The sequence below is a fragment of the Phaethon aethereus genome (genome assembly GCF_964289735.1).
Source record: "Phaethon aethereus genome assembly, chromosome: 2".
Taxonomy (NCBI): domain Eukaryota; kingdom Metazoa; phylum Chordata; class Aves; order Phaethontiformes; family Phaethontidae; genus Phaethon; species Phaethon aethereus.
This window is the reverse complement of record NC_138582.1, coordinates 65,142,054-65,168,445: the sequence shown is the minus strand read 5'-3', so window position 1 is coordinate 65,168,445 and position 26,392 is coordinate 65,142,054. Positions and strand designations below refer to the sequence as shown.

Genomic DNA, 26,392 nt, shown 5'->3' with positions numbered 1-26,392 from the left:
AAATCCAGAGAAACTTTTTAAGCAACTGTTCTGTGCATGTAAAAAACTACCTGAAGTTAATAAATTTGTTTGTAAAGAAGTATATCTGATGTCCAATGCAGTGGAGTTTGTTTTTGATTATTTTTTCAAGTGAAGATGCATACAACTGGATGCTGGATAACTTTACTGGTTTTTTATGTTATCTCTGCCCTAATTCACCTTCCTGTATCATTATCCTGAAGTCTCCTGGGTATGCCTGGCAGTTTGATTTTGTATCATGTGTCTATTGAAAATATTACTTAGCTTCTCTGTTACTGGAATGTTTGATGTTGGTTGTATTAGCAATTGCATTTAAAATGAGTGGTTTTCCCTATGAAAGTCCGTGTAGAGTTGAATATCAAATAATAGCATTTTATTCTCACCCCTGCTTCTTTTTGGTTAGATTTGAAGAGGTCTTTTCAAAGGGCAAGACATCTATTACATTTATGAGAGAACTTAGCTTGTATGCAAGAAACATTTTCTAAAAAACTTTTTAGGTTACGAGTAGTTACCATGAAATACGTTTGATTTCAACCCTGTTAAATTATGAAGATATATACTATAAGGCTTTGTTTAGAAAAGCTGAGATGGTGGCCAAATTTCTTGAGGAAACATGAAAAAAAAAAATGATTGAGTTCTGCCTGGCTCCCAGATTCTTACTTCCTGAGTTAGTGTAGCTAAGACATATCACAAAGATGACACATATTGACTCTGGGGAGGTAGCAGCAATTATTTGCCTTATTTTCCATGTCAGACAAGTAACAGAGCAATATTGTGCCAGCCAATGAAAGAAATCTCTAGCTTATCTGTCCTTCAGCTTGAAGGAGTGTTGCACATACTTCTCAAAGACGGGTATATATTTGGTAATTAGGACCTTACTGCAAAGAAAACAAAAATATCTAGTTCTTCCATTGGTTTCTACTTTCAAGCAAGACAAAATACTAGCAATTATAAACAGTGTTCAGTTTCTGTATTAATGCCCTTCCAGGGAAGTGGCCTATGTACCACCAGCTCCGGAAAAATTATTTTGATGGTGATGTTGTGTAGTCATTCTCTCATGAGGTAAAGCAAAGGTGTTTAATGTTAGTTTAGTCATTCTCGAATGTCTGTACATGTTGCCTTTTTTGCTTGTTTGTTTCATAGATCTATTTGCGATTCTTGGACTATGAGATGCAGAATTCCAACGAATGCAAAAGGAATTTTGTAGCTGTCTATGATGGAAGCAGCTCTGTGGAGGATTTGAAAGCAAAGTTTTGCAGCACAGTTGCTAATGATGTAATGCTGCGGACAGGTCTCGGTGTAATCCGCATGTGGGCAGATGAAGGCAGTCGAAGCAGCCGATTCCAGATGCTCTTCACATCTTTCCAAGAACGTAAGACCCTAATCAATGCATCCACCTTTCAGTTTTTTAAATGATACATGACCCAAAAACTGTTAATGTTTTCTTCATGCAGAGTAGTCAGTGAAGAATGTTCCCAAACAAGATATATAAATATTCAGAACAGTTTTTATTCCAAGCATTTATAGCATGCAATAATTTGTAACACAGTTGTAGAGCACAGGATTCAGAGACAGGAAGACGGGTATGAGTAGTCACGACCTGTCCAGTCATATGACTGTGACTTTTATCAATCCCCAAGCTACCAGGTTGCTATGTCTCAGTTTTCCCCTACACAGAGTGGAAAACAATACAGCTCTGAAGGTTTTTATCAAGTCTGATCCTTTTCTATGAATTTGATTTTTTAGATCTCATTACGATGAGCATTTGAAAAATACCTTATGATTATTTTATCACGGATGATGAGTGTGTTTGTGCATATTCCAGAATGCATACATCAATAAACATGTATGTCATTTATTGTTAATCAAAGAATTTAGTTAATTTTTTGTAGTAACAGAAGTTTTCTAAAAGCTTTACATGGTATTTTAGTTAATATTCTGTCTATGTACCTTGCTTGCATTCATATCTTCATATGATTACTGGACTCAGATATTAAGCAAAAGAGTCTTTGAAAGAAACAAAAGGTCGTTCTAGTCAGTTTTAAAAAAAAAAATCCAAACCACAAAAAACCCTCAACAGAACCCAATAATCCCACTCACTGAAAATGATTGACTCAGGTAATCACTTATGAAATATATAAACTTGTTGTCTTTGATGGAAATAATGCATATTTGGTCCCTTGAGAAAGAAGCACACACATTTATTTTCACATGCCGATTCATGTTCATTTTTAATGTATTTTTTTGGTTTGTGCATCACATGCCTGACAGGAAGATTTCTGTGTGGCTGTCAGTGGTTGGAATGAAGGCGCAATCGTACCGAACAGATTCTTCATCTGTATTCTCTGCGTGTGTACCCTGCAATGAGGCAATGAGACTCTGTTGAAAACAGCCTCTCTAATTCCTTAATTATGGCTCTGATTAAAAATTTCTGACAGTCTACATGCCTGAAACTGCACACACCACTGTTCTCTCACACTGCAGCCTTAGGGTGGATTATATTTTTGTTGTCTGTAGATCAGGCCAGGGTCTAAAAGGTATTGAGAACCCTCAGTTGAGATGATACTGTCCTTTTCTCATTTCTGCAACTGGAGATGTCTTGAATATTCAAGATCTGATTCATTTTTTTTCATAAGACATCCTGATCTGTTACCTTAGAAACAACTGCATAGACACTGGAGGTTCACAGCATATAAAGAACTGGAGAGTGAAGCGCTATGATGACAAACTTGAAATAAAGGTTTGAATAAGTGTGTGTTTGCAATGCTTTCATAATTTAAAGGAAAATACGCTTTATTCTCTTATAGTATTCCTAATATGTTTACCTGACATGCTACATCTTATGAGCTACTCCATTCTTGTAAACAGAGATAGTTTATACTGCATGGTATTCTGACTGGGAAGTTGGAAATATTCATATGATGTGTTTTCTGTAAATTTATCCTGAACAGTCATTGCGCGCTAAAAGCTGAACATTTATTAAGGGCTAAATTGTGCTTTGAGATACATATGCACAGCCTGCTCATAAATATTAGAAGAAACTGCATCTGTGTTTTTAATGCTGGAATTTGACTTTAAAGGTGATGCCAGCTGTACTTTCTGTGCCATGTCAGTAAGCGCTGCCCTGTGCAGCAGACGGGTGCTGGCTGTCAGAAGTCAGCGAGAGCAGATGTCCGGTGCGCGCACTGCGAGACACAGCTCATAGCATGTAAACGGCAATGCCTTTCAGCAGCGTGTGGGAGTAATTAGATCATCTGCATGGAAGAGAAGGAATGTCAGACCTCATTCAGGGAGATCTGCATCGGGGAACAAACACCTGTGTCTCTACTTGGGGACAAAGAGGAAAAAATCTATTTTGTTCACCTAGAGCTGAGAAAGAAACGAAACAGAAGATGACATTTATGTTGTGGTTATGTGTACGGGAAAGAGTGACAAAGTAAAATTCCCGTATTTACTCTTGCTGTGGGAATGGCCGGGAGGTGTTGTGATCTGCAGCTCTCAAATTTCCTCTCCTTAGTGTGGAATTATGTTGTCGAGATTGTGAGTCTTCCCTTATACAAGGCTCTGCGAACTGGTAGTGCTTTTCCTTTGGAAAAGGGCTACTTTATCCTGAGGAACGTTTTCTTTCTGTGTAAGTCTGTTCAGTGATCATTCCTGCTACAGAGCCACTTCCTGGGGACTTTATCTTTGTGTAGAACAGAGAAATCTTAAAGAGATTTCTTATATGATTATTTTCATACAGTGTGCTCCAACTGCATTTGAAATACGTACGTCTTTTTTGTTGGCACCTAAAAAGTGGTCTTACAAGTTTCCAAACCTCTAGCAGTGATGCTCTGCAGACCAGCAGTGCTATAAATCTGTCTGAAGGAAATGCATACAATGCAAGAAGTTGTTAAATTTCCTACACCAGAAAATCAGTAATGAGTCTCACATCATCAAAATAGTAGTAGGGCTCTAAGTAACACTTAATAACAAATTAATTCTTAATAGCTGATAATTTAGAGTGATGACCTGATATTTCGTGATCAGCATTATTAGCTTTTCCAACTATCTTTACGGGGTTTATCTGCTTATGTCCTTACCTTTTTAATCTTTAACATATCTTCTAGACATATATATTGAATCATATTTTTGTGTATGATAGTATGTGTATGATCTGTCTAAAATAGATTTCAAATATCCAGTAAATTAATTTAAGAATCAGAGAAAGGAAAACAAGAAAGCTAGTATCATCAATAGGTGTCTGTTCATCTTGTAAGAAGGCTTGAAAAATGAGTCTTTGTTTTTTCACCCGCTGACTAACTGTTCATTTCATTTTCCACGACTGTGAGAGTGATCTCCAGCCTGATTAATGACAGACACCTACGGTGTCTTCAAAGAGCTGCTCCTGAGCAGACACACCTACGCTTTAACGTAGAAACAGGGCATATGGGATAAGAGAAAATCCCTCTGTGTGCACAGCAGGCGAGATGTTCGTTCTCTCACCTCTGACTGTTATTTGGTAGTGCTGCTTCTTTCTCTGTCCATAACCCTGCATCAAAAACCCCAGACCAGAAAAATATCATTCCTTCTCTTTCGTTGCCCCTTCGAGCTCTAAACCTGTTTTTAAAGCCCTGTCCCATATGGCTTTCTTAAAGCAGCACAAGTTCTATCATTCTTATTTTCTTTTTATTAACAGAATGTTTATTTGGATAGCAATTTAAGGCCATGCTTAGAAGAGTAATGCACAGCTTTATCGATTAACAGCACTCAAGTCCTTCTTTACAGCCAGAATCCCTGAACATGATCATCCCAGCACGGACAATTCTCTAATGGGGAAAAGGCACTGCAAGCGTGCAGTATTAATGACTGTGTTTGCTGTGGTAATGCAAAAGGAACTGCAGAGAAAGGGAACAACAAAGCAATAAGCGCAACACACGTGAAGAGATGGTTTTCCTTTGCAAGGACGTAGGAGTGTAAATAGATTGCAGCTTTGCTGCTTTTACTCCTGACTTCCACACTAATATATAAAAAAAAGAAAACTTTGGTATTGCCTCCTTACTGGTGAGCACTCATCTGTGATTTTTTGCCCCTCTGTGCTGTTTACAGCTATGTCTAGTGAAGGACACTCACTGGCTAAGCATCCCAGTGCCTCTCTGTCCCTGAACAAAATAACTGCTTGTGGTGCCTAGAGAGTATAAACTGAACTCAGACTGAAGCTCTGAGCACATGCTCCTGAGCTGCCATTCTCTGGTGAGTTTGTATTCCAAAAAAAATCCCATGAAACCACATATAAGTGTGTTTTAAGACTAGATTATCAATGCATGTCTGCTATTAGCAGATAGTAAAAGTTACATTTTTGAACAGAGCTCTCTGAAGGTGGCTGAGAAAGAAAACTCAGTGTTAGACACATTTCATTTTCAAGTTCCTAATAGCTGTATTTTTAAGTTTTTTTCATTGGTGGCAAATGAAAAGATAAGTAATTTTACTTTAGGTAATATACTTGTAGTGTACAGTAGTAAAACCATCTTAATAATTTTATAATTTTAATAAAGTGAAACAGTCTCTCGGCATGACTGATGAACTGTTCCTTGGAGAGGCTGAGAGAAAACTTCTTCCTCTCTTTCAAGGATTATTCAAGGAACATTCAAAGAATTTAATTTTTCTTTGTCTTGTGAAGTACAGAAAGCTCTATTTTTCAGTAAGGAACAGTGGGAAAAATCCAAATTATCTATACTTGAAAGAATTCATCTGCAGAGCTGTCTTGAGGACGTGAGGAGTAGGTGTGAAATGTCTAACGAGTTCAGTGTGAAATATTTATCATATATAACCATTATTAAGATTTCAGAACTCTCCCGTTCACCCTCAGGAGAAAGCAAGACTTCTCAAAAATGTCATGACAAGAAGGGAAGGGGGGAAGGAGAGAAGCTTAAAAATAGTGAGCGGGGTAGGACATTCATCTAAGATTAGGGAGTCGGAGACTGAAACCCCTGTCTTGCAAGACGCTCAAAGGGCAAGTCCAAGCAGTTCAGTGAAGGAGGGTGTAGACACCCAGGCTAGCTTGCTCAGAGCGAGTTCACACCCTAGAAGCAAAGCGGTTACGCTGACTCTACGTGGTGCTGAGGACCAGTGCGAGTACACTGGGGAAAGCACTGCACTGAAGTGGAACAGCCAGGCTTCACACCAGGCCCATAGCGAGTCAGCTTTTGACTTAATCTTGTAAAAATTTTTTGACCCTGCCGTGTTTGCATTTTATGTGCAAAGTACCCTGTGATGCCCAGCAAAATGATGCTCAACACCCAGAGATAATATATTTTATTATTAATGTCATAGCATCTCAATAATATAATAATTAAGAACATGCAGAATAGTTAATTGCTATAGTGCTTTATAAATATTGTTATTTTATAGTATAAATGTGCATGTATTACTTATGATTATTTATTTTATTGCCTCAGTGAAAGCAGTATTTTTTTTTATATATATAAAATATGACTGCTTGTATTTCACATTACTTTGTAAATACGGCATATGGAAGAACTAGTAATGCTCTATGTTTCTCTGCATTAGGACTATTCAGGACTAAAAGAATTTATGATCAGTTTGCATTAATAAGTGAAAAAGTATAGATTATTGGCTCCATGTGCATTCCCAGAACCTTCCAATAGTAAGAAACTATAGACAAGTCCATTGGCTCAATGTTTATATATTTTGAAAGCAGTAACCTTCAAATACTATACTCAGGGTTTTTGAATACCATGATGGTAACCTTCAGGAAATATGATCATTATAACAATCTCTTAAATTGTGCTAGAAACAAAATATATTTACATGCCAGATAACAGAAATAGGGTTGTTATTATTCTAGGATTTTTTAAAGTATGGATTTCCTAAACCTGAAAAAGACTAGGATATAATGTCTATTCCTGTTAACTCCCTTGCTTATGTATCTTCTAGGATAAGTGCACCATCTTGTGTTCAGTACAAATACTTGTTGCAAAGGAGAAATTACATTATAATTAATTCAATAACTGTAAAATCTGTTTTATATTAAGATACAAGGTATCCCTACACACAGATATAATTTTTAAAAAAGAAAATATTATCATTAAAAATAATGTAGAATGAAAGTGTTTGAAGGTTTTTGGTTTGTATATATATATTTTTTATATAAATGGCAGTTTTACATAAAAAATATTTATTTGTTCAAATCCAAACTGGAAAAAGAACACTTAATAATAATTTTTTCTTTAATTGGTGATTTAATTTAAATTATAGAGTTTTCATGCTGTAAAAATCCAACAATTTCTCAAAGACTTAAAGTTATTAAAATACATCAGGTTGTTATATGTATTGTTCTAATTTTCTCGCTCTTGTTACAATCATTATAATCATTCATTGTGCTGAATATGCTATCTCACTTATTTCTAGGCAAGTACCTTGGCAGAGTTTGACTCAAGGCAGCTTTGGGACACAGAAGAAATAACATAACTGTGTGTTCCCAGCTGTTACTTTTAATCTAATTATGGAGCCGTCTTTTCAGAGAGACACAGAAGGCTTGAGGTTGGAAGGGACTCCAGGATATGGTCTAGTCCAACCCTCCTGCTCAAAGCAGAGTCAGCTACGGCAGTTTGCTCAGGGCTGTGTCCAGTTGTGTTTTGAATATCTTCAGATGGAGACTTCAGAGCCTCTCTGGGAAACCAGCTCCTGCACAGTGTTTGACCAGCTTCAAAGTAAAAGTTTGTTCTTGCATTTAAGGGGAATTTTTTGTATTTCATTTAGCGCTCATTTCTTCTTGTCCAGTCACTGGTCACTACTGAGAAGAGCCTGGCTCTGTCTTCTTTACTCCCTCCCATCGGGTATTTGTACACACTGATGAGATCCCCAAGCCTCCTCTTCTCCAGGCTGAACAGTCCCAGCTCTCTCAGCCTCTCCTGGTATGTCAGATGACCTAATGGTCTTTTTGGCTCTTTGCTGGACTCACTCCTGTATGTCCATGTCTCTCTTGTGCTGTGGAGCTCAGAACTGGACACAGCACCGCAGATGTTTTGATCTTGCTTTTTGCCTTATTCCCTCTTTGCAGCATCCTGAACTCCATCATCTCATGATCACTGCAGCCAGAGTTGCACCTGACATTCACATCACCAACGGGTTCTTGCTTGTTTATAAAAGTATGAGGCCCAGCAGAGCTCCCCTTATCAGCTCCTTGATTACCTGTATCAGGAAGTTATCATCAGTGCACTCTGGAAACCTCCTGGATTGCCTGTGCCCTGCTGTGTTGCCCTCTACAGATATCAGGTGGTTAAAATCCCTCGTAAGGACCAGGTCCTGAGAATGTGAGGCTTCTTCTAGCTGTCTGAAAAAGGTTTCATCTACTTCTTGTCCCTGAGCAGGTAGTCCATAGCAGGCAGACACCTACTAAAATACTGGTAGCTGTGGGCCAACACCGTCCATTAATCCTGACCTAAAAACTCTCACTTGGCTCATCACTCAACACAAGGCAGGGCTCTGTGCGTTCCCGCTGCTCTCTCGTCAGGGGCGTTTATACAGTCATGGGGAAGATTGCAGAAGGATAGGGCAGGGTTTCTGCTGGGTGCAGAGGTTCGTGCTGCTTTATCTAATTGAAGCTAATGATAGCAGCAGCTTCCTTTTGTGAAAACATTGACAACCTTTTCTCCGGTTTAAACATTTACCTACTGAGGCATTGCTGCAGATGATGTTCAAGACTTACGTTAAGCTATCAAGTGTTGCTGCCACACACCTTGTCTGCTAGTTCCCTCTCCAATTGTGGGTTCTGTAACAGCTTCAGGAAAGCATCAGGACCAGATCCATCTTGCTGTAAAAGAACCCTGTTTACTACCAATTCATTTATATTTTTGCTATTACTAGAATGTCATTGATGCATCACCCCAAGACCCCTTTGCTTTGCCTCTTCAACGGCAAAAACCTTAATTCCTCCAATGTACAATGGGACTGACAAGTTTTCAGCCTCCCTTGATGCTTTCATTCATAACAACAAAAAGCTTTCACCAGAGTGGGTAAAGTATATTGATTTCTTGTCCACTTTAATCACTCCAGGTTCAAAGGATCACAGAGAGGACTCGACTATACTAATTTTAAAAATATGAACAAGAGGGGGCTGTTTGTCATTAGGTTTAGGAATCTGATATTTGGGTTTCTCCCATGCTAAGTTTGCTGTACTTTGAAATTGCTCTGCTTCACTATTCATCTAGTTTTGCCATTAATTCACATACCACCTCTTTCCTCCATAGTTCAACAGCACAATTTAAAGAAAGAGATTTTTTTTTCTTTTTTCTTCTTATCTCTTGCTTTTCATTTCCAGATCTCCCTGCCATTAATTTGCATAATTATCCCTTCTTCTTAAATCTGAAAAAAAAAATCTTTTGTACTGTTCTTATTTTTTCTCTTATTTCTGAAGCATTTCCTAATATTTTTCATTTGATATAAAATCTTGTGTCATTCTTTTCAGTGCAGAATGCCCGAAGTGTCATCTATTTCTACTGTGCAGTTCTCTCTCTCTTCCTCTTCCTTTATTATGTTCCTCTAGTTCCTCCTTCTCTACTTACCACCACTATACTTCTAAATTCCTTTATTTCTGCCTTGCACAAATGTCCTTCCTTCCCTTCAATTGTTCTCTATTCTTTTGGGTGTTGTTTTTCCATTATTAATCCTCTCTTTGCTGTTGCATTCAGGATTAAATCAGACTGATTTTAAAGTGGCGAAAGCAAGTCATAGATAGGCAAGGGGTTCTGCCTGCTCAGACACATGACACTCTCTTTACCACTTCACTTCTAAGGCCTTTCATGCAACTCTGGATGGTTTTGTGTGTTTTGTTTTTGTTTGTTTTCTCCTTTATGGCTTCATTTGCATAAACTTTCCTAATCCTGAACAATTTTTTCCTTGTTCCCCTGTCACTCCTTGTGTTTTCCCCATTTTTTATTTGGGTCTTCTGTTCATGTGCACTTCCTACTTATTACCATGTATTTTGAACCTGTGGTTATTTAGGTCTTCTTACGTTTCCTTTTCATAGATTGCTCCCTCCCTGTTTCATTTTTTTGTTTAGAGCAAGCAGTGAGATTCTTTCTGTGTGTTGGAAAGAAACAGTCCCAAAAGATCCTCTCCTTGCCCAGAAACAGGAATTGCAGCTAGACTGTGAAAGGATGATAGTGCCTCTGGTGGGTCCCCTATAAAATGTGTCACATCATGATGTCATACAGTATCCTCCAGGCTCAGCCCTCATTTTCCCCAAATTACTGTACCAGACAGATAAGGACTGTCCCAAATCACACTCCCTTGCTAATATGCAGGTCCTTTGCCATCCAGGGGGACCTGTACAAGCTTGAGGAATGGGCCCGTGTGAACCTCATGAGCTTCAAAAAGGTCAAGCGCGGGGTCCTGCACCTGCGTCAGGGCAACCCCCAGTATCAATACAGGCTGGGGGATGAGGGGATCGAGAGCAGCCCTGCCAAGAAGGACTTGGGGGTCCTGATGGATGAAAAGCCGGACACGAGCCAGCAATGTGTGCTCGTAGCCCAGAAGGCCAACTGTATCCTGGGCTGCATCCAAAGAAGCATGGCCAGCAGGTCAAGGGAGGAGATTCTGCCCCTCTACTCCACTCTGGTGAGAACCCAGCTCTGGAGCCCTCAGCACAGGAAAGACAGGGACCTGTTGGAGGAGGTCCAGGAGAGGGCCACAAAAGTGACCAGAGGGATGGAACAGCTCTCCTGTGAGGACAGGCTGAGAGAGTTGGTGGTGTTCAGCCTGGAGAAGAGAAGGCTCCAGGGAGACCTGATTGCAGCCTTCCAGTACTTAAAGGGGACTTCTAAGAAATGTGGGGACAGAATTTTTAGCAGGGCCTGTAGCAATAGGACAAGGAGTAACGGTTTTAAACTGAAATAGGGCAGATTTAGACTCGATAGAAGGCAGAAACTTTTCACAGTGAGGGTGGTGAGGCACTGACACAGGTTGCTTAGGGAGGTGGTAGATGTCCCATCCCTGGAAACATTCAGGGTTCAGGTTGGACGGGGCTCTGAGCAACCTGGTCTAGTTGAAGATGTCCCGGCTCACTGCAGCTGGGTTGGACTAGATGACCTTTACAGGTCCCTTTCAACCCAAACTATTCTATGTTTCTATGATTCTATGCATGTGTTCTTTTCTGCTCTTTCTATCCAGTTTAAAGTAAGCCCCTTCCTGTACTAAACTTACCACCTGCCCAGGGTCACTGCAACTTAGGAGGTGGTATATCAGATTTTTCCAAAAATTGAACAGTGTGCAGAACCAGTCTGGCTGATCTGTCTTCTACATTAACTAAGAGATACAGTATATGTATACCATTATTTCTGAATGGATGGTTGTGTATTTGAGAGTGTGAACAAGTTTTGATGGCTTTTACCATTTGTTTAATAGACCATAACTGCTCCGAAGAAGGCATTATAGTCATTTAGGCATATCTGAACTTAAACACTTATTGAAAAATGGATTTATTGAAATGATATACAGAGTCATTAAGTTCTACAATATAAATCCTTTGTATTGTCCTTAGTTAGCAAACCACTGAAGCAGTTGTCTGCTCTGAGCCAGTCTCTGCACTGTGCATATATATTTTTATAGGAACTGCTTTTAAAGTTGCAGAGGAGAAATATTGCCATGAAGCATCAAATTCTAAGTATCAATAATATGAACATCATAACTCCTTTCTGATTAGTTAAAGGTCTTAAGTTATTTTTTAACATTCCCCTAAAAATAATTATAATGTTTTTGGGTTGTTTGAGCTAAAAAAATACTTAAAGGGTTAATTTTCACTGATTTAACACTGATAAAGTTTGTAGCTGTATTGGGTTTGCATGGCGAGGTTTTAATAATGGGGGTGCTGCCAGGGTAGCTTCTGTGAGAAGCTGCTAGAAGCTTCCCCTATGTCCAACAGAGCCAACACCAGCCAGCTCCAAGATGGACCCGTTGCTGGCCAAGGCTGAGCCCATCAGCGACAGTGGTAGCACCTCTGGGACAACATTTTTAAGGGGGGAAAAAAAACCTGTGCAGAACAATAGCAGAGAGAGGAGTGAGATTATGTGACAGAAACAGCCCTGCAGACACCAAGGTCAGTGAGGAAAGAGGGGCAGGAGGGGCTCCAGGCGCTGGAGCAGACGTTCCCCGGCAGCCCCTGGTGAAGACCCTGGTGAGGCCGGCTGTGCCCCTGCAGCCCATGGAGCTCCACGCTGGAGCAGATCTCCACCTGCAGCCCATGGAGGACCACACATTGGAGCAGGTGGATGCTCAAAGGAGGCTGTGACCCCATGGGAAGCCCTCATTGGAGCAGGGTCCTGGCAGGACCTGTGGACCCATGGAGAGAGGAACCCACGTTGGAGCAGGGTTGCTGGCAGGACTTGTGACCCCACGGGGGACCCACACTGGAGCCATCTGTTCCTGAAGGACCGCAGCCTGCCCACGCTAGAGCATTTTGTGAAGAACTGTAGCCTGTGGGAAGGACTCATATTGGAGAAGTTTGTGGAGGACTGTGTCCTGTGGGAGGGACCCCACATTGCAGCAGGGGAAGAGTGTGAGGAGTCCTCCCTCTGAGGGGGAAGGAGTAGCAGAGATGACTGTGTGGTGAACTGACTACAACCCCCATTCTCTGCTCCCCTGTGCTGCTTGGGGGGAGGAGGTAGAGAAGATCAGGATTAAAGTTCCCTCCCAGGGAGAAGAAGGTGTTTTTAAGATTTGGGTTTATTCCTTATTATCCTACTCTTACTTGATTGTCAATAAATTAAATTAATTTCCCCAAGTCAAGTCTGGTTTGCCCGTGATGGTAACTGCTGAGTGATCTCTCCCTGTCCTTACCTTGACCCACAAGCCTTTCGTCGTATTGCCTCAGCCCAGCTGAGAAGGGGAGTGATAGCCTGGCTTCCAGCCAGGGTCAACCCACCAGAGTAGCTCTTTTTCTAAATGGAGAAAGATCTTCTAGTTTGGTTTTAATAAAAGAAATATGAGGAGTAATTTATCTTTACTATATTATATAATTTTGGAGTACAACCCCAACACCTAAAGATCTCCCAACACTTGACTAAGTAGCACTGTTTAGCAGTGTGTACAATTCCTTCTGATGGCCTTCCAAGCTGCTTCTTGACAGCAATAGTATATGGCCTTCAGTAAAGTGTTGATTCTGCAGCTTTAATCTGCCTGATTCTCCTAGACCGTGGGCTTCAGGGACACTGAAGACTGTTGCTTTTTTAATCTTCACACTTGTGATCAAAGGTGTACTTTTTTACTGTAGCCTTTCTTATAACCAAAACGTTTTTAAAATAATTTTATTTTCTCTGTGGATAAACGTTCAGGCACCATTGATATGGGCATTAAAGTACATACCTTCTTTGAGTCATGCAAGTTTTCTTATAAAACTGGAGTTTCAGCAACATTATTTCCCATACATCAGATCTGGCTGGGATACAGTTAACTTTTTTCATAGTAGCCCATGGTGTGCTGTGTTTTGGATCTGTGGCTAAAACTGTTGATAACACGTCAAAGATCCACCACCAGTGTGTGGGTGGCCAACCTGCTACAGTCATGGGAGTCAGACTATGGGAAAGTCCATCTGTCTTAGAACTCAAAATCTCTTGCCACAGAATAATAAACAGTGTGTGACTTGAGTGCTCTCAATGCTGCAAGTTGAATATTAAATATGCTCAAGGAACCTGTCTTGTACAGCTTTCTCATACTGCAGATTACATGATCACTCCTGTATGTGTTTGTTGCAGAGAGCGGAATGATTTACTACTTAATATCAGCTTTTTCTCTCTCGTTTTTAGCCCCTTGTGAAGCCAACACATTCTTTTGCCACAGTAATATGTGTATTAATAATACATTGGTCTGCAATGGACTCCAGAATTGTGTGTATCCTTGGGATGAAAACCACTGCAAAGGTAATGTGTAGAATTGGAACTGTCAAGTCATTGAGACTGTGGGGGATACAGCATGTTATCCTTAGTTTCTTGTTAAGTATGTGCCAGATGGGTGAAAGCTCAGGAAGAGTAATTCAGGGAGAGCATACATCAAGCAATAGAGAAAAAGGAGAGAAGTAAAAATGCCAATGGATTTTACTTTCAGTGTTTGCATTTGTTTTACTTGGTGTTGATTTGTGTTGGCTATGTCATTCTGGCTGGTGATGTCCTTCTGGCAGGCTTGTGATTACTTGGTCTCTGTTTCCCATACAATCTAAAATGTAATAAAAAGTCATATTTTGGTTCCTTTGTCATAGTTACCTTTGTAGTGGAGTAACATATGGGTAGCAGGTGTCTTTTAGCTGCATGCCATGTTCATAACAGCCCAGGTGGGCTAAAACACCAAGGTGAAGTGGAATTAACACTGTAAGAAAGCAACCAAATCTACCTATAATTGAGTGAAATTGAAAAGCAAGGAATAAGTGCAGGAAATCAGGCATAATGTCTCTTTCATAGGTAGGGACTGATGTTCCTAACCAGGTGCTGACAACGGTTTCTAAATAATGCTCTGTGTTTCTGGAGAAAAAAATCAGCATTCATGTTGTCTTCAGGGAAAAGAGCTTAACTTATATTGCAGGCTAGGGAGAGAGTTTGCTTCCCCCCTGCCGCCTCCACCCCGCCTGGTCCCACCCTGCTCCTGCAGATTTGTTCCTGGAAACATGGGATATGCCAGATTTGGAATCAATCAAGAAAAAATTCAGAATGAGGTGGATTAACAGTCAGCTTGTAAGTCTGCTGAAGCCTGTAAAATCCTGACAAGCAGTGCACCAGGGTAAACCACAAATGAAAACACACTTCAAAAGAACACAGCAAAACTGTGGCATAGCATAATATTCTTCAAAGAAAATAAACATATGATTGGGAAATAATTATCTGTTCTTGACTTTAGCACAGAAGAAAACAGAAACCTTTCCCCACTCTATAATTTCCAGAATTATTTTAATCTTTCATTTGCTAAGGATTTCTTTATAGCACCTTATGAGTTTATTCTCTCTTGTTTTTCTGACAGGAGGTTTGCTTATTCCAGCAAAAAGGTTGTTTGCCGCTGTGTTTCTTTTTCTAACTTTGCTACTTCCACAGAGTCTGTATCAGGCAGTGAGAGAAACCCCAGGTGAATCTGCAAGAGTAGTCAATGGGGAGTACTGAAAAGTTCATTTTTGATATCTAGGAGATTATGAAGAGATGGATGTTGTTGTTTTGGTGGCAATAACTTTCAAGTCAAGGGCTTTCTGTTAAGTCCTTTGATATGTTTTACATTTCCAGGAAAAATTACACTAAACTGCGTGTTGAAACTTAATCACAGTTGCTGAGTCGTGCTATGCCTGAGAGACTGATGTGAATGCCTTCAGCTTGGTTTTCTGCAAGGCTCAGTCACCATCTCATGTGTCTGCAGCCATTTGAAAGCAAATCACAGAGAAATATACAAAACAGTAGGGTGAAACTGAGGTTCTTTTTATTGTTTTACTGCATATTTTCTGTTTTTCTTCATTCACAATGCTGAATTTGCTGGCTAACTTCCTAGATGCTCCTGGGTAAAGGACAGTAGGTAGGATCAGTTTTGGATTTTTACGGGTGTTTAGAAAAGTTGTGGTAATTAACAGGTCAGGAACAAAATAAATGACTTGCACACATTTTTTTTCTTTCTAAAACCTCAATTTGAATAACTTTTTTATTTTCTCCTGATTTAGCTCTCATTGAATACTGTCAACAGTCCCAGTCAGCTCATACATATTAGGACTTCATCGAAGATCCCAATGAAAAGAAGTATTTCTTTTTAAATCCTGTAAAGTTTTGCTCTTTCGTTGGTCCTAATGTCCTAGTTGCATATATTTACAGGAAGAGGCAGAAAATAATTAAGAGAACATCTGTAACAGTCTTGGAGGCTTTAGCAGGCAAATGGAGTGCAGAGGTGACACTAAAGCCATCTGCTTGTTATGGTGGTTCTTTTTATAAAAAATGTAAATAATTCTTTCATCTAATTAAACTTGTAATATATCCAGAATAAATCACTTTCCAAGTTAATAGGCACACAAAGGACCTGTGTGTTGTTTATTTGGCTTTCACAAATACCTGATTTCTTCCTTTTTTCTTTTGTCAGTGAGATTGATTAAGTAGACTAGGCTCAGCTTTGCAGTAATCTGTGAATGCATCATGGTTGTTTTTATTCTTGAACTGCAATTAACGCTGTGCTTTTTTTTTCTCCTGTCACACAGAAAAAAGAAAAGCTAACCTATTGGACCAACTTACCAATACCAGTGGGACTATAATTGGGGTCACTTCTTGCATTGTGATCATCCTCATTGTTATCTCTGTTATAGTACAGATCAAACAGCCTCGTAAAAAGTTTGTCCAAAGGAAAACAGACTTTGATCAAACGGTGTTCCAGGAGGTGTTTGAGCCTCCTCATTATGAGTTATGCACCCTCAGAGGGACAGGGCCTACAGCTGACCTTGCTGATGTTGCAGATGACTTTGAAAATTACCATAAACTGCGGAGATCGTCTTCAAAATGCATTCATGACCATCACTGTGGATCACAAGTGTCTAGCATTAAGGGCAGCCGTAGTAACCTCAGCACAAGAGATGCTTCTGTCTTGACAGAAATACAACCCCAGCCTGTAAAACCACTCATTCAGCCCATGAACAGGAGAAATATCCTTGTCATGAAGCATAGCTACTCACAAGATGCTGCAGATGCGTGTGAGATAGACGAAATTGAAGAGGTACCTACCACAAGTCACAGGCTGTCCAGACATGATAAAGCTGTTCAGCGGTCAGTATCAATAGATTTTTGAAGACTATTGTGTAAGGACTTGATTGCCCAAACATATTCACTCTTTATTCAGTAAAGACATATTTCTTCTTTATTTATTGTTTAAACTTCTGTTTTCTGATAGCACATGCCATTATATTATCTCACTCTTCCTCTCCCTCTCTCATCTCTGCTCCTGTTTCCTGAAGGATCCTGTATCTCAGTTTTACCTTTCTACTTTACAACTTTCTTTTTCTTTTACTATTTTACACATGCCCACATGCGTACACGCATAGGTCAACAGAGAACAGATACAATTTTTAAAAACCAAAGAAGATTTTGTGTGAATATAGTTTTTGAAAGAGCCATATACATGTGGTTTCCTTGTAACTGAGGTGGCCTTGAGTATCATCCATTGTTGGTCTAACATGGCTAAATCAATACACTAATAAATAAAAAATACATGCATCCGTTTTGATGTATGGCACAATAATGAGAAACACAATCCTGGGGTAAGGAAACCCCTTTTCTCATGAAACATTTTCTTTTATATAATGAATGACAATATGTGCAAAACTTTACCGTATCTGTTCCATTATTAATCACAGTATCTTGGCTTGTCATATTAACATACATATATCTCGATTACAACATGAGACAGCATAGTGAATAAAGAATACTCTTATATTTACATATAAGAATGTAGTTAAAACTAATCTTTCTAATCAATAAAAAAGTAAAGTCAAGCTTGATATTTTTAATAAAAGAGCTATTTCTACTGTATATTGCACTTTGAATGACTGTAAATATGAATGATTAAAAGTTTACAAGTAAAAGAAAAAGAAAAGCAGAAGCATTTATGAACAATTTATTTGAAAAAGAACACAGAAACTTTTTATATATATTTGTGTTTTCTCTTGCATGCATTATTTATGCACTTCTTGTGACTGTTTACATGCTCTCCATATTTTCTTTGCACATTAAGGCATTTCTGTCTCTTAAAAAAAAAGTTTTTTGATTATTTTAATCTATTTGCATGTCAGTGTAAATTACCTCATGAATAGTGATCAGATTATCACGGTGTACTGTTTATTAAGTATCTATATGCATATATTTCTTTTTTTTTCTATGCAAACATTATTATTTTGAATGAAATAGCCATAACATTCCAGGTTCTGCCTCATTGGGTCTCTAAGCAAACATGAGTCTGAGTACAACACAACTAGGGTCTAAGAGACAAACTTGAGGTAAGTAAACATACCTATACAACAATTGAACCATCTGTTGCTTTCTATTTTATTTGTTATATTGCTAAAATGCATGTTAGTTCTCAAGTTATATGTCATCTTGTATGAAGAGCCAGGTTTGGATACTGAGAATAGAGAAAGACAGATGTTCACTTTAGCATTGTAAACTAAGAAAAATCTATTAATTTGTTATTCTAGACAGCACTATAATCATCCCCTAGCTAAATATAATCTTAATTCCAAACACATTATAAAGACAGATGCTTTGCATGGCTCTGGTGTTTAATATTATTATTTTTTTTTAATTTATGAACATAAAATGTAGAGTCCCAGCATGTGAAATAGTATGCAAAACTTGGCAATCTAGCCCAACCCAGGAAGTTGTGGAAATATCTGTTTTCAGTTCATTTTATTCATTCAACTTTGTGAAGTGTCGGGGTAAGGATATGTGGTAATACTGATAAATTTAGAGATTCTGTAGCACTAATGGTAATGTCTGCAAATTAAACCTCCTTTTTCGAGTCTTTTCCTAAGCTTTTCATTTAGGTTAATTTGTTATCAACTCTTAATCTTAATAAACATAATCTCATATGTTTATAATGTAGTTATAGATAGCTGCTAGTCTGTCAATTTATATATGTATATCTGTGTATATATATAAACACAGATACGTGTGTATACATGTTTATGTGTATAAATGTATGCAGAAATTTTGCTGGGAAAGAATCCCTTAATGCTTTATTGTTTCTAGATAGTTTAGGTAAATATTGTTCTGTATTTTTCCTCTTTTCTCAGAGAGAGAACATATTTTAACTTCGTTTTGCTTTCAGACAACTATCCATGCAGTCATGTAAACTCTGAATGGAAAAAATTATAGGGAATTATTTCAGCTGTATGAAAGAGAGAGTGGACGTGTTTCTAATTTCATTTCATTGCCTTTATCCAAATCTAAGAAGTACAGACATATCGTACTTCCTTAGCAAGATATTCCCACTGCACAATAATATGTTACTTTTGTAATTTGGTTGTTGGCCACCAAGTGCTCCTTAGTTTTTAAAGACATTTGGAGATTTGCTGCAAACTTGAAGAAGAAATTAGTCCCTAACTGAGACTGTCGTGTCCCCCCCCTTTTTTTTATTATTTTATCTTTGTTTTATTTTAGTTGATAAATTATTTACTTGTATGTTGTGTGATATGTGGAAGAAAATTTACATTGAACTTTTGTTATATGTACGTTGTTTTCATTATATAGACTGCTTGAGAATAGTGAGCTCCTGGGTGATTTTGAACATGCTACAATGAAATGTGAAACTATCATCCTTGGAAACACCAGCTAGAGGTTTTATGGACTCTCTGACCAGCTATTCTCATATCATGACAAAATTCAGCAAACAGTATTAAGTAAAATTACTAGAAGGCAATAAGACTTTGGTTATTATGCTTATCAGTCATTTCTCTTTTTCTTTTTCTCTCTTCTTTTTGTTGCAAGTTAAATTCCCAATTTCAGGAACAATTTATTGAAATCAGGTATTTAGTCATTCATAATCACTTCGATAGAAATGTTTGTTGGATAAGCATCTAGCAATATGACTGAATTTGACATTGAGAAAATAATCTGCATGTATGTTACTGAATATTTGAGTTGGCAAAAATCCCTTTATTAGATACATTGTAAAAAAGCATGCATTCACAATTATTGCTGTTACTGTCCATTCCTGTGTCATATGCTTGCTACTTGTAACTTTTTATATAAAGATACATAAAACAATGTATAATAATTTCTTACCTTGAGTTTAATGGCAATGTTTTCTTTTATCAAGTTTACAATTCTTGTGTAATTCGGAAGATTAAGCTCCAGATGTAGGTTCTAGGAACTTGAAACCCAGATACATCAGAGGATCAGCTCTCTCATTGCTCACTTACTGAAAAGCAAAAGACATTAACTTTTATAAGATTTAAATTAATTCCTAATAGACAAAGTTGATCACCCAATTTTAGTTAAAAGGTTTGTGATAACCTTTGTGTTCAATTCTGTACTCTTAACTAGTTTATTTCCATGGCAATTACTGGGAAGTTTGCTCCAGTGTAGCAGATTTTTATCAGTTATACAGGTATTATGGCTGTAAAATTATCTAATTTTAGTGATACAGATATAAACCACTTCTTAATGCAAGATAAAATGATATTCATAATTCAAGCTAAAAACATTAGTAACCAACACTAAAATCAAACCTGAGAGGTTAAGTTTTTAAGGAATTATTGTAGGTTGAAAAGCTGAAAACACTCTCATTTAAGAACTCAATAACCATGCATAAAATCATAGTTTCATTATCTATTTGAAGTGTTATCTTCCAAATTCTGTTTCTCCCAGCTCCTTCTTAAACATATTGCGTCATTCATGGTTGTCAGGTTCTTCTCTATGAAAAATTTTGCTAGTTTTATTGAAAAAGAGGGAAGAATTCCATGCATCTTCCCAAAGTACAAACAGATGAGAAAAGACAAAACCTGAAAGACTGACATAAAAAAATGAGGTGATCTGTATCAGCTATTTAAATATATAGCACATAATTTACATAATTAAAAATACAAGCAACCTGATTTCTACAAAACAATTTCTACAAACATGATTTAGGAATGACATAAGAAGAAGAAGGGTTTCAGGTATTTGCTTCCTTTTTTGTACACTATATTTGCAATGTATTTTACATAATTTGATTTTAGCTTGATTAATTTCTTTGTTATTGCATATTAGCTGCAAAAAACAGTCCTCCGTCCTCTGCAGTCATTGAGTCATTGAGTCATCTCTCAGTTACATGGATTTTTAGCATGCGTTGATAGTTCATTTCCAGATCAGTACCTCTTTCTAAGTTCATACACTTTATCACTGTTTTTTTCCTTAATCTTTCCAAGTCATATCTCATGATCCTTTCTTAAGTATATTATGTTAAGATATTTGCCAACCCATGCTTAAAATGGATGCATCCACGCATCCATTATAAAATCAAGGAAGAATGAAAGACTTGCTGAAAGAAACGTGTATACATGCACACACATTTGTGTATATTTATAAACATTTGTTAATGGAGATAGTGTATAAATAAATATATAAGGAGAAATATAACTATGTGAATTTAGCTTTGCATGAATTATATTGGTCACCTAGAACAATGCTGAAGCCTTGGATTTTAAAGTTGCTACATATTTAAGTGCCTAAATCCCACTGAAACATAGAAGTGGTGTAGTCCCTCCTAGACAAGCACACAGTGAAAACCATTTTTTGATTTTCCCAGTGAAGAGTTGACTGAGAGAACTTAACTGGAGAATACATGGGTACTAATAATTACGTTGCATGCACAGCCTTGCTTTCTTAAAAAACACATAATTTTGTCAGGGAAAATGAGTGAGAAACATAAAAACCTGTGTAAATAGAGCAGGTCAGACAAAGTGAGAATGGTAGTGCTTCCTTGATCTTGGAAACTCCCTTAGAAACATATTGTCTAATAGCTAGGTATACTCTTAAACAAAAACACCATTGTAAGACACAAATTAGGTGTATACTGGGGGAACAGGGTCAAATTACAAAATTATCTATTAAAAATAAATAACAATAAATTAAAACCCATTTTAAATGTTGTAATTAAAATATTTAATTTTAAGTAATTATTTTCTGTATATAGTCAGTGTAAATAATAGCCTAGTCCACTATACTGCAAACAGTAAAGATAACTTTTGTTTGGTATCACACAAGAGTAGGATATCTTAATGTGATCTATAAAACTCAAAATATTAAAATAAAAGGGGTTGTTCCTGAAAGTAAACATTTTGCCTTTACCGTGAGTATTTTTTATTATTATGAAGCCACTTTTCTGAAAACAGAAAGCAGTTCAAGCAAGCTAGTTCAAAGAGAGAAGCTAGTTCAAGCAACTTCAAGTTCATCCAAGTTCAATTAACTACAAAGAGAATACACAAAACTGGTATTTGACCACATACTACAAGTGAAATTTAACCTATTCTATTAAATCTTTTCTATTTTATTGAAAGCAGGTTTGTCTTGTAAAATTAACACAGCTACATGTATTCTGTATAACAACTTAATACATTACTGTGGATAAGCTGAGCTGGTAGTGTTAGCTTCATGCATTTTACTTCATGTTTGCCTTAAGCTGAAACTAAGAATGATTACTAGAGAATGAGAATTACTAGAGAATACCAAGAATGGTTACTAGACCATTTTCGTTTGACTGGTGCAATGTGTGTGATGTATAGCCATGTTGACAGTATGCTTATTTCTTATATATATTTTTAAAGAAGAATTTTGTTATCACAGTGCTTTGCCATATTGTTCATAGCTTTGCTTTTTTTTTTTCTTTTTCCCACGGGTGTAGTGTTATGTATATACTTTTCTTTTTAGATGATAGAGTGAACAACCACTCCCAACCACTTTTCTCTGCTCCAGGAAATATGGCCTTTTCAGTTTTTAAAGTCTTCTCTGCAGCACCGTTTAAAAATCTCAGGAAGTCCAGTTTGCAAGCCATCCCAGTGTAAACCTCTTCTATCTTCCCAATTCTAAAAACAGCTTGAAGAAAAAAAAAAAAAGGCTCTGAGAAATGTTAGTACCTTATCCTTCTTTTTTTCTCAATTTTTATACTGGAGATATTCTCTTGAACAACAAGGTAACCAATGGGAGAAAGAAGAAAGGTTTCCTGTTCAAAAGATATTGCTAGGGGGAAAAAAAAAAAGCAGACAAAGAAAAGAAAGAGAGAAAGGTAAGCTAATGAGAAGAAGTGTGTGAAGGATTGTTGCTTATACCCATTCACGATTTTACAGACACATTTAGGACAGATAAATTCCTTAGCCACCAAATAAAATGTACAGTCCATGTCCAACTCAAAAAGATATCTGTAATACCTGTGCTTTATAGAACATCGTCCTGCAAAGAAGTTGGCCTTTTGTGTTTTCTTGTCTTCTACTTTATGTGCAGTCTCCCTGCTACCACAAAGATGTTCCATCTGAGGGAGCATAGCTGCAGAGCTAAATGATACAAAGGACAAAAACTACACCATTCAAATTTTTTTTTTTTAACACAGAAGGCTGTATCTGATCTGGAAGTCTCTTACATCCTCACTCCTGACTCAACACCTGATGTGAAATGCTGGACTCATGGCTCCACTGCTCTTCCTCATCATTAACTTAGCATCATCTCTCTACTTTGATGATCATTTTACATCTTTATCACTGCTGTCTTTCATTTCTGTCCACAGTCAGTTTAGTTCTGTTCCCTTCTCTCCTCCAATTCACTAAAAATGCTGAAATTCTATCAGCTCACTGACCTTGTGTTACCCTTGCATCCGCCTGGCTCTTTCCCATCAGAGCCATCTTAACCTTACCTTGCCTGCAAACAGCAAAATTAAAACATGTGATTGCAGCATATCTTAATTACCTTTAATGTATGCAGCACAACAAAAGCTATGAAGATGCATTGGAATGGACCCGAGTATAGGCTTATTAGGGATACTGAATTTGTATTTTAATGACTGTCCATCAGTGTTGCCTGGGCCATCTACCTCTGGGTTGGCATGCCTGTTCCCGCTAAAGTCATACCTCAATGTGCCGCAAAGAGAAACTCCACCCCTTTTGTTCTCCCGGTGATATCTGCACCATTGTCAAGTGAAGTTTTATTTCAAGCACTCCTATGTTTTCTCCTGTGCTGTGTTTATATTAGTATGTGCCTTGACACAACATAAATCCCTGTCCTAGCCTCCTTCACATGCCTATTAAAACACATTTGAGCTGCATAACCTGGCAAACACCTGCTAGTGGTGTGGCAGAGCTATCATCAGCAAGGTAAGAACATCAGCTACCAGGAGAAGCAGAGTTGCTGCTTCCCACCATTTTCTTTCCCAGGAAGAGTCGTCATGCTGATCCATAATCTCCCAACAAGGTCACTACAGGAAAAAAGGGAAGTTGCCATCCCCTTCAAGCAATAAACTGTAACTAGGAGTAGAAAGACAATCTAAGCAGCCCACGAAAAAAAAAGAAAAGAACAAGATTGCTCAGATTTCATTACCAAAGTAACAGGACTGATGAACACCGTGCAGATAAGGGAAGGCTGAAGTGCAATCCTTCTCTGTCCCAGGGAGCAGGATACCACAACTGTGAGTACCGGCTGTTCAGGGCTCTGGAAGGACTTACCAGCTGCTTGCGTAGGTGTAGGCAGACAAGGACGTATGGGGCCTGTAGGGGCAATCCTGTGCTGCCGCAGGCAGTGGACAGCCCTGTAGCACCTAGTTAGACCTTTTAAGTTTGCCATTCTTCAGTCTGTCCTCCTCAGCTCCAGTGAGAGACACAGTAAATGTACTCAGCTATTTCCAAAATGGTGGCTTGATTGGAAAGTGATTACGTGGCATTTAATTTAGTTGGATGTGAAAGTCATCCATGGCACTTGCTGCAGCTATTGTCAAAAAAAAAAAAAAATTGGGGGGTTTTGCACAGGTCCTATGTACATGTACCTGGTTAAATGAATTCAGCTGCGTCAGCTGCTTCAGTAAACGAAGAAACCTTCTACCTGAGGTTTTGCTAATGAAACTGTAGGGCCTGATTCGTGCCTTATTCTTATCATCCCTCTCGATCCTGCTTTTTTCTGAGTTCAGTGAAAGTTTTAATTAGGAAAAATCAGTTTGTTGAAAACAAATGGCTTTCACCATCTTCAGTGAAGCACAGAATATCGGGGAAGGAGAGCTTCATTCCTCATTTCTTGCTTAGTGCTTCAGGAGTTTTCAACATCACTGAAAGTATAGGTGAGCTGCTCTTTCCCTGTGTTTGACAAATCAGTGATCCAAAGCAAACTTAATGCTCTATACTTAACTGAACCATGTAAGTTAGAAAAGGAAGTAAAACAATGAAAGAGAATGCCAGAAATCTAAAGTACGCATATTTTCCCAATGATCAATGCAGCAATAATATTTTTAACAGTTACAAGACTAACTGCTGAATAAGCAGTTATTATACAAACCCAATACTAGCCCCCATTTTTGTAAGAAAGTTCGTATTATCATAAAATGGAGTTCAGCTGGGGAATACAAAAAAAATTTATATTTGTATATGTATTTAAAATTATAAATCTAACATTTAAAATTCTGTAACAAGGAGCTTATATTCTTTATCTTGGGACAGACATTTTGAATACAACCGATTTTGCGGGCCAGAAAGTTATTATTGTCTTCTCTTTTTTGTCAGAGCCAAGTCCCTGCATTTTGAGTTTTCCTTGCCAAATGCAAGAAATTTGTAATTCCTTTCCAACTTTTTCACTCCCACATTCTACTGACTGTTTTGATGTAGAAAACACCCATGGGGTGGTTTTGTTTGATATTCTGAGCATATCTGGCACTTCTTTAGTAATGAAACAGTACATTACAGCTTTGCCTGCAGGAGGAATTTCTTCATCTATCCAAGTCGCACGGCAAAGATCCAGACCCAGAGACTTGTGCTGTCATTTGAGAGTAACTTCAGTGACATAAAGGATCTCGTTAACTTTTAGTGTGTTGGTGGACAGTCTACACCAATCTAGGCAAATATTGAACATTAGTTAGCTAGTAATAACTTAAATTATTAAAAATAATATGAAGATGGCACCTCCATTTGTTAATATCGCCATTACATTGGTGATTGAAAAAGAGAGTGATATTAACATGGAAAATTTTCAGTTCATATCAGAAGGGAGCAAAAATAATGTGACACTATTATTACATATGCTAAGGTTTTCAGGTCTCTGATTCTTCTTAAATTCAGCTAGAATTCTTAGTTTTACTCCTCCTCCTCATTTTGTAATGCAAACTTTGTATTCTGTATATGTTTATTGGATGAACATCTCCTTTGCCCTTCAGTAGCTGACCTTGGTAAGGACTCAAGAGGAAAAAATATTTGCTGTGATAACATATACAGCTTTTTTTTAAGAGGCTATCAGATGTCACTAGTGTTTAGCTGAATCACTTAATGTGCTGCTGGAAAATAGTTAGATCCAAGATGCAGGAAAATAAAAATAGGAAAGTAGTCTGGAAGCTCTGCATGTTATTAGTTCTCTAAGATTTTATTATTCAACTGGCTTTGATCAAAAGACAGGAATCTCAACAGGCATGAACTTTTATGGAAATCTCAACAGGAACAGTAGAATTTATATAGCATAAAATTTTAAACACACATCTGTTTGGAGTATATGGAGAAAAGAAAGGGAACATTTAGGAACTTTTTTAATGGTTTGAGAAAATGAATGGTTCTTCTATCACAGAATTAGTCAAACAAACTTTGCACAGGCTCCTTTCTGTAGAATCTGTGTATCATGATAAACAAAACATTTAAATAGGAGGTATAAAACTCAATCTTTAA

At 37.8% G+C, this 26,392-nt stretch overlaps 1 protein-coding gene across 3 annotated transcripts in view; it reads left to right on the top strand.

Annotated features, from left to right (window-relative positions):
• Window positions 1-19,770, top strand: part of NETO1 (neuropilin and tolloid like 1) — a gene marked incomplete at its 3' end in the record, with an annotated part of 82,803 nt that extends 63,033 nt beyond the window's left edge. For 2 of the 3 annotated variants that reach the window (XM_081996954.1, XM_081996953.1), the window contains exons 7-10: window positions 1,162-1,390; window positions 13,821-13,934; window positions 16,226-16,784; window positions 19,263-19,770. In XM_081996954.1, the coding sequence (XP_081853080.1) occupies window positions 1,162-1,390; window positions 13,821-13,934; window positions 16,226-16,784; window positions 19,263-19,347 (987 nt within the window). Of the gene's footprint in view, window positions 1-1,161; window positions 1,391-13,820; window positions 13,935-16,225; window positions 16,785-17,935; window positions 17,997-19,262 lie in introns of those variants that run through there. The other variant, XM_081996955.1, reaches the window with a different exon arrangement.
• Window positions 19,771-26,392: the final 6,622 nt, after the last annotated feature.